General features: G+C 44.6%; 2 protein-coding genes across 3 annotated transcripts; both read left to right on the forward strand.

Annotated features, from left to right (window-relative positions):
- Positions 1-4: 4 nt before the first annotated feature.
- Positions 5-1,464, forward strand: LOC112949815 (solute carrier family 35 member C2-like; the record flags this gene model as incomplete). The annotated part of the gene is made up of 3 exons (XM_026042275.1): positions 5-76; positions 154-304; positions 1,397-1,464. Coding segments are annotated over 3 exons (291 nt in total), but the record flags the coding sequence as incomplete, so codon positions are not given.
- Positions 1,404-4,406, forward strand: SLC35C2 (solute carrier family 35 member C2). 2 transcript variants are annotated; one of them, XM_026042182.1, is made up of 7 exons: positions 1,404-1,460; positions 1,685-1,757; positions 1,954-2,122; positions 2,356-2,439; positions 2,779-2,954; positions 3,361-3,490; positions 3,635-4,366. In XM_026042182.1, exons 2-7 carry the CDS (start codon positions 1,692-1,694, stop codon positions 3,754-3,756), a joined length of 747 nt encoding a protein of 248 aa, XP_025897967.1. In that variant the 5' UTR covers positions 1,404-1,460; positions 1,685-1,691; the 3' UTR covers positions 3,757-4,366. The 2 variants fall into 2 exon arrangements, with proteins under 2 accessions (XP_025897967.1, XP_025897965.1); XM_026042180.1 differs by lacking the exons at positions 1,404-1,460; positions 1,685-1,757 and having other exon boundaries at positions 1,765-2,122; positions 3,635-4,406.
- Positions 4,407-8,638: the final 4,232 nt, after the last annotated feature.

An 8,638-nucleotide genomic window follows, 5' to 3' on the forward strand; every position in this document is an offset into this window, starting at 1 on the left:
GCTGGCGGCCGCGCTGGTGCTGCTCTACTACGGCTTCTCCATCGGCATCACCTTCTACAACAAGTGGCTCATGAAGGTGCGGGCGGCGGGGCGGGGCGGCCGCGGCGGGCGGCCGGCGCGGTGCTGACGGGCGGCCGCTGTCGGTTCCCGCAGAGCTTCCGCTTCCCGCTGTTCATGACGCTGCTGCATCTCCTGGTCATCTTCGGGCTGGCGGCGCTGGCCCGCGCCCTGGCGCGCTGCTGCACCGGCCGCCCGCGGGCCGAGCTCTCCTGGGGCGACTACCTGCGCCGGGCGGCGCCCGCAGGTAGGGGCTGCGCCGGGAAGGGGCCGGGCCGGCGGGGAGGGCCGGGCCGTGCCCGCAGGCGCCTGTGATGTTAACAGGTTGATTTGGAACCGTCTGTCTCGGGCCGCGCCCCCAGGCCCGAGCTGCAGTCTGGGGAGCGGTGCCGGGCGGCCCATGTCCTCGGGGCCACCCGGGCCCGCCGGGCTGCACGAGGGCGGGTTGTGGCTCGCGCAGCCCTCTCACCCCCGTGGATGCAGCCTGTGTGCTGCAATAACTGCTCTGGGATAACTGCTCTTAGAAGGAACCAGCTGCTCCTTCTAAGCTTTAAGTAACAATTATCAGTTGTGACAAAACTAGTTAAAGCATGTGGCAATTTYATTGAACATGGTTTGGTGAAGGAGCCAGAGATGATGTGTGTGAATACAAAGTGTGAACACTATAGAATATACCCAAAACTTATCTATGTGGGTTATTTCATCTCAGTAATGTCAGTAGTAAGTTACACATTTATATTATTTCAGTAAGTTTTTCAGGTGGCAGCTTCTTGGCCTTCATGACAGGTATGTTCATGTTATATCAGAACCGTGGTAGCTGGACCTGCCAAAGGAAGCTCATGCACTGAGCCCTGTCTCCCCACCACAGCAGTTGCTGGTTGTTCTGGTCCAGTCACCTTTGTACAAGAGAAAATAGGCTATAGCAAGGGSTGGACCAGGATTAAGGGTCCCTAATAATGCTTGTTGCCAGACTTGCTTCTTTAGACTGCTTGGAGCAGCCTTCTTGCAAGGCATCACACTCAGATATGCTCAGAAATAATTTAAATATTGCAAATCTGTGATTACTTTCAGTCACAGGGAGGACAAGAGTTGTTTCTGGAATTCTATGTGATATGAGTTCTTTTGCCACGATGCTGGGCCCTGCTTTAACCATAGAGAACAGGACAGAAATATGAAGAGTTGAGAATATCTGGGTTGCAATGGTATAGAGAAGTTCATCTAAATAAAGCCAATTGTTTTCTAGGTTTGCTTTTCTCTCTGCGTTCCTGGTCAAGTAACCTTCTTCCACAGCATAAAAATACCCTGTTAACTTTAGGATTTTTTTTCTTTGCTTCCTTAGCTCTGTCAACTTCCTTGGATATTGGTCTGAGTAACTGGAGTTTCCTATACGTTACTGTTTCCCTGTGAGTACAAATACCCTTGCTCCCAAGGATTCCTTTCTTGGGGTTTGGGAAGTGCTCTGTCAGGATCAGTTTCTTGGATGGCATGTGGCTTCATGGGGTTGGCACATGGAAGACGGTGATAATTTGTTGGTAGCAATATTGAACTGAGTGGTCTAAATCCTAATAGTGATTTACAGGGAAGGACTGAATTGGAGTAAACTGACAGTGTGTTCTGGTTGTTACAGCTACACGATGACCAAATCTTCTGCTGTTATCTTCATCTTGCTCTTTTCACTACTCTTCAAACTGGAGGAAGTGGTAAGGGTTGTATGCAATGCTTTAGGGAGGCAGAAGGTTAGGTCTAGGCAAATAGGGCAAATATGCTGTACAGCACGGAGAAATGTATAAATGGAAGAGGAATGCAGATGTGTGGATGGATCTGAAGAAGAGGAGGTGTCTGTCTTTGTTCAGTTCCAGGAGTCTCTGTAGTGACTTTGTGTTTGCTCTCACCCAGAGGGTGGCATTGGTGCTGGTGGTTCTGCTCATCGCTGGGGGGCTCTTCATGTTCACCTACAAGTCCACGCAGTTCAACACACAGGGGTTCATGCTGGTGCTGTGTGCTTCTTTCCTTGGGGGTATTCGCTGGACTCTCACACAGATACTTATGCAGAAGGCTGAACTGGGTATGTAGGGAGTTAGGAGGTGGGTGACTGTGCTGGTGGTGGGAAGGGGAACGAGGAGGTGGTAGCCTTGCTGCAGATGTAAAACTTTGTATGTGAGAAATGCCATTTGAAACTTGACACAGCAGTATTTGATGGGTAATGAAAGTGGCTTGGCCTCTGCAGCGATGTAGGGATGGGCATTGCAAATAAGGCTCCTGGCTTGCTGTGTTCTGTTACTGATTCTCCTCTTTCAGGACTCCAGAACCCCATTGATACCATGTTTCACCTGCAGCCGCTCATGTTCCTGACACTGTTCCCTCTCTTTGCTGTGTTTGAGGGTACGTGAGTTAACTGGTGAAAGCAAGAGCAGCTTTTTGCAATAATTGGGGAGATTGCTCAGCAGTTTGTTGTCTGACATGATTCACGAAGATAAGTGAGTAATTGCAAATTTACAGAGTAGTCGGAGACCTTGAGTTAAAAATGTCAAAGATAGCCATTGTATTGTAAAATATTAAAGAGTATACAGGAATAGTACCACAGCATACTTGTGAAAACAAGGCCTTAAAGAACCATCTCAACATCTTCCTGAAAGTGGCATGTGAACAGCCTACCCCTATCTTGTGGGTCATCCTGGGTGTTGGCAAAGGTACTCCACTACTCATTTTCTTGTTCCATAGGCCTGCCTTTGTCTGTGTCAGTGAAGCTGTTCCATTTCCATGAAGCAGGAGTGCTGCTGTCTCTGATAGGGAAGTTGTTCTTGGGTGGAATTCTTGCCTTTGGACTAGGTTTTTCTGAGTTCCTCTTGGTTTCCAGAACATCTAGCCTCACCCTTTCCATTGCTGGCATTTTCAAGGTAAGGCATGGTTCCTTGTGCTATAACCAGAAAGAAAGTGTTGTGCCATCCCTAATAGCCTTTGAAGGGTGGGGTCATAATGAGCCCTAGAATCATAATCTGTTATTTTTGTTCTTGCTGTGAGCTTGCTGCATTGAATCTCTAGGAGAGGCTCAGTTGCATGGGCCTTATGACTTATGCATACTGGGAGGATGAGGAGGAATGGAAGGTAAGAAGGACACTGTCTTGCTTCAGACCTGGATACTGTTTCCTGAATCTGTTTTTAGAACTCTCCACACTGAGGAATATGCTGAGGGAAATTAGTAGTTTAATATAGGCATCTTGATGTAGGCTTGCACTGTAAAATATCTCATGTCTGTTCCATCAGTTCCCACCCTGACATCTCTCATGTTTTTTCTTTCCACAGGAAATCTGCATTTTACTCCTTGCCACACGTGTGCTAGGAGACCACCTCAGTCTCTTGAACTGGCTGGGCTTTGGTGTCTGTCTTTCAGGAATCTCTCTGCATGTCATTCTCAAAGCCATTAATTCAAAAGGTGATTGGGTTTTAAATCCCCTTCTTTTTCTCTGTAGTTGTTCCTGTAACCTTGCTGAGTCGAGTCACGGCCTAGCTTCTTGTGAATTGTGGGTTTCATGGTTATTCTAGTGAGTTAGTCACTAAATGGACTATCTACGTGCAGGTGAAAAACCACTGAAGCTGCACAAAGAGTCCAGCTCCAATCCTGACCTGGAGCTGCTGCTGCGACACACTGAATGTGGAGAGGAAGAGGAGGAGGATGTTGGAACTGCACAGCAGCAATGACTGACCCTGAAACACAAAGCGCACTGCTCTGCATCCTTCTTGGACATACCTGACAACTACCTAGGAGGAAGGTCAAGAGTCTGTCCATRACTTCCCAAAGGAGATCCAGGGCCTGGTGAGAGTCCTGTTGTTCTACTAAAGTATCGATCTGTGAAGGTTGCGCATGAAACAGGCAGTGCCCCTTCTCCAGTGATTGAATTTGGAATACAAGCTGTGGAGCTGTGGAAGTAGAATGGAATGGTGAGAGTGGGAAATGCTATGACACACTCGGTGGGAAATCCTGAAGACTGTACAATGGCAATGCAAGTCATGAACTGCAGAGTGAACGTGAGCATGTCTGAGAACTGCAGGTTAAGTGGTTCAGGGACCATTTTAGTATTGTTTAGGCTTTGGCTATCAAGGGGGGAAGKTAGATGCATCTTCCTACACTCTTTACACTCTTCTTGTGGTTCTGCTAAGTGGCAGCTCCTCTCGCAGAGCGAGCAAATCGTCATACATAAATCCAAGACTTGACCAATGGGAAGAAGAGCCTTTGACCTTGGTAACTGGTGTTCTTTGTGGATTATAAGATGAGAAGTAAATGCCTACTGGTATTTTGGACTAATTGGATCTGATGATCTGATGGAGTGGTGATGGGTGAAGGACAAGGAGATACGAGTACTGCTAGCCCAGCAGGTCCAGGAGAGAGAGGAACATCACAGGAGATATTGCATGAGGAATAATCTAAGGAGAAAGTGTGTGAGTGTGTGTGTGTGTTCTTGTTTTGTTTTATTTTTAATAAAAAAAAGTTATTCCCTTCTGTGTGTACATTGTATAACTATGTTTGAACAAGTAGAAGTCATTCTTCTAAACTTTACTACCTTTCAGATTCACACTGACCTTTCTCATGCCCAATAATCATACCCAATTATTTCTGAGGCCTGGCACACAAAATACTTGCATATGAACAGGATCCTTGATCTCTAGTATTAAGAGGATCTTCTGCAGCCTGCTATATTTGTGCTGGCTAAGAGAGCAGTCTGACTTGTCTGCTTTTGTGCATCTCTAAGACCCTGTATCCTAAGAATATTTTTACTGTTGTGGCTTTCTGTAGGCATTTGATCTCTTTGTCCTGTTGGATTGGATCAGTTAGTGCCACAACATCTAGTGCGTGCTGCTAGGAAAGCAGAGGAGTGTAGAATTTATGACGCAACTATTAACTTCTTGCTAAGCCACAGTGGGTTGAAGAGACAGCTCTTTTGCTGTCTGGCAAAATTTTAGCCTCTTCAAGAAGCTTTATTCTGTGTTAGCTTTTGTAGTCCCTATCCTGATTTCGCTTTATAATTTTCAGATACAAAGAATCTTTCTTGGTGACTTTAATCAAGAGTATGTACTGCAAAAATAACAGAGGTTCTGATGAGTGTTTTGTTTTTTTTTTTTTTAACACTCACTATCTTTAATCATGTCCTAATAGATGCTGACAGCTTGCTTTGGAACAGACAGCAGGTGGTGCAACTTCCCCACGTAAGGCTCCTGAAGCACTGGTTCCTGGCTAGACTATATGATCTCTGTTTTATCAATGCTGCAGCTGCTCTTTGCATTTTGCCTGTCACTTCCCTAGAACCAAATTTTTGGCATCCTTCTGCATAATTGGAATTTCAAAGCCCTGCACATCTAAGGTAAAGATGGTTTTGTTCACAGGCAGGGTTTTGCACCATGTACTGTCCTTGCAGGTGAAATTTGACTGTGCTAATGTAAATGCTTCTTGTGAACTGCAGAGCTCAGTCTGTTGCTCCCAGAGTTGTCCTTCCTCTGAGAGAGGAGCTGCTCTAGGTAGTAGAGTCCACTCTTTGCATTTCTGATCTAGATACAAGTCTTTGTACATAGCTGTGACAATATCATTCAGTGGGGGGATAGGGCTAAGAATGGCTTTTGAGATGAGCAGTTAGTGCTGCAGCCTTCCCTGAAAAGTTGTTTCTGGTGAAGTTTCAAACCCACTTGTTTCCTTGTTGAGTAAAATTTACTCCTTTTCAAGGGAAAAAAAAAAAAAAGAAACATGGGAAGAGAAACAAAAACGTATCTACTGGTTCATGACTTTACCGTAGCACGTGGTACAGGTAGCCCAGTTTGCTTGTGAGAATAAGTGAGCATCACTCATCTGCTCTGGAAAGCAACCCTTTTCTAATTTCTTCTAGTACTCATCTTGGAATGGCAGAGAATCCCTGTTCCTGCCCATGAATAAAAAAAAAAGAAAAAAAAAGAAAAAAAAAGTCTTTACGAGGAGCACAGTGATAATTAACAATTAATCTCTCTGAGCTTTACTGGAGGAGAAAGTCTGCCTCTAAATTTTAAAACCAGGCAAGGATCTTGTGGTGCAAAGATCAGAGTTCATGGCAGGGCATATTGTGCACTTGTCTCTGTGACCAGCACACAGCAAAGAGGCCCTGATCCAGCTCAGTCTGGAGTACCTCTGCTTCTTTCCTGGCTCTGCAGTCCTAGGCTGGAAAGTTTATTTGTGCTGTAACTGCATGGGAATTGATGAAGGTGGTCATGTAAGAATTTCTGCCTGAGATTATAGTTCACTAGGTCTTCTGCTTCTAGGAAAGTATTGCAGTTTTGCATTCTTTGTTTTACTTTTCTCTATCCAATTCTCTATAGGAGCTTTCCTGGCCTAGAGCTGACTATGCTGTGACTGCTTATGTGCAAAACATGCTTTCTTGCCTTTCTTCTCTCTCCTTCCTTCCCCCTAACATCTGGCTTATTCCACTCCAGTAGTGCAGGAAGGAAATTGCTCTCTAGCACCCAGTTATTCCCATGGGGATTTCTTTAAAATGTCTCGTCTGACAGGACTTCTGGCAGTAGCTGTACTGGCACCAGCCTGAAGGTTTTAACTGGAACTGTCCCCCAAATTCAACAGGAAGGTGAGGACTGAGGCAGACGCAATGTCAAGCAAATTCATTGTTAGCTGGACTATGTGTAAACGTGGTTCTTTCTGACAAAGCGTCCAGTGTCCTGGCCCCAAGAAATGACATGGCTGAACTTTGTCTGCTACAATATGTGTAAAATGAAAGTGCTATACCAGCCCACTGGATACTGATTATGTTTAATATTTCCATTCAGTGTGGTAGTGCTGGTGGGGCTTGGGGATCCCAGGAAAGAATCCCCTGAGGATTTCTAAATTGCAGTGGTGCTTCTGTTCCTTTTGTTTCCACCCTACATTACCTTTTCATTCTGCTGTGTGTGGGTGAAGTTTGAGACCTAGCTGGGACAGGAACTTCAGTTGCCTTTGCACTTAAGAGTTGGGATTGTAAGTTATGATTTGCTTTAAAATAATCATGACAATAAGGGGTGGAGGTTCTTGAGGTTTGGTTTCTGGATTCTCTCCATAAAGATGAGAGAGAGAGAGAGAATATGTGCTGACAATCTGATTTACCTACTCTAGATGGTTTTTGGTGGGGGAAAAAAAAAACAGCAACTAAAGTTTCTGTATTTATGGATATTTTAACTGATGTGTGGGAATGTGCATTGATTAATGATATTGAGTACCAATTTAATTTATAGATACAGGTGCTAAGCTCAGTAGCAGATGTTTGTGGAAATGAAAATACAGTAGAAGGGTTGAATAGCATGTACCAAGCATCTTGCAACTTTTCTATTATAAGGATAGAATATGAGGAACTATCACTGAAGAGCCATTCCTACAAAACTGGCCAAAATGCAAAAATTAGGACAAGGGACATTGAAACTCTAAAAACTTCTGATAGGAAAATCTGGAAACAGATACCCTGCTAGGCAACCTGAAGAAGTGGCACCTTCCTGGCTACATGTGGGAGATAAAGTAAATGTGTACATGGCCTTTTTACTGTATAAAAAGTCCTTTTTTTAAAAAAAAACAACTACAAAACTATTACRTACTAGACTTACTCCTACTATTCAGATTAAGTAGATTAACTTTTTATAAGGTTGTTTGGAATTGCATGTTCTCTGCTGGCCACAGCTTTGAAATAATAGACGAGCTCCCAAATATTAGAACAGTAAGTTCTAAATCCAGTCAGGCTTGCTAAAAGAAGGTAAGAAGTAGCATCTGTTTCACAGGATGCCCAAGACTTATCTGAAGCATTGTATGATACCTCTTCAGACAGGGAATATATAAGCCATGTGTGGACATTGTTCAAGATTGCAATTCCTTCTTGAAGCCTCATAGCTTTGAGGGTTATGCCAGGGGCATGTTCTTCAGGCCATCTTGTATATGATTTAAGCACTGAGCTTCTATTCCTGTAGCCTCTCCTTGAACAGCTAGATCAGGAATTGCATGACAATCAGAGGTCTGTCTGCATACTAGCCTTGAGAGTCAGGTCAGTGTGAGCTGAAGGCTCATGCTGTAAAGAGGGCCTCGCCTTTCTATACACAAGACCAAATTCACCAAAGCAGCAATGGCAACAAACCTATGTACCCAACAGGAATGCTGAACATATGTACAATACGTTAAAGTCATGGCCTGGAGTGCTGTTGAGTACTGTGTGCCTTGACTGGTGTTTCAGACCTGTTGAATCCTCTTTACCACACTTACTGGTGTTTCCTTTAACATCTACGCAGTTATGTTTTTCTCTAGGTAACGATACTGGATCCAAATGGTTTTCTATAGCCTGGAGCATTCCTGCTGAGATCCATGCACACCTGCTTTCCTAGCCCTCTCATGTGCTCCCACCCATGTGTGCAAGCTTACAGATCTGTTATTCTAGAAGCAGAAATGCACCTCCTTCACTGAATTTTCAGAGCTCCAGCATAGAAGATTGGATTTAAATACAGTGTAATGTTGGATATAAATGTCACTGCCTGCAAGTGCCTCACTGGAGTGACCAAACAATAAGCTGAGAGAAGCTCTGCTTAAGTCTCTTCGTCT

This window comes from Nothoprocta perdicaria, unplaced genomic scaffold (assembly GCF_003342845.1).
Source record: "Nothoprocta perdicaria isolate Ctin4 unplaced genomic scaffold, notPer1 scaffold_3, whole genome shotgun sequence".
In the NCBI taxonomy this organism is placed as follows: Eukaryota; Metazoa; Chordata; class Aves; order Tinamiformes; family Tinamidae; genus Nothoprocta; species Nothoprocta perdicaria.

What these genes read in the sequence shown, in the direction of transcription:
- SLC35C2 (XM_026042180.1), top strand. Translation starts at nt 1,840, where the DNA reads ATGTATAAATGGAAGAGGAATGCAGATGTGTGGATGGATCTGAAGAAG. An exon ending in TATGCAGAAGGCTGAACTGG is followed by an intron (nt 2,123 to 2,355) that starts GTATGTAGGGAG and finishes CTCCTCTTTCAG; the next exon opens with GACTCCAGAACCCCATTGAT. An exon ending in TCTCTTTGCTGTGTTTGAGG is followed by an intron (nt 2,440 to 2,778) that starts GTACGTGAGTTA and finishes CTTGTTCCATAG; the next exon opens with GCCTGCCTTTGTCTGTGTCA.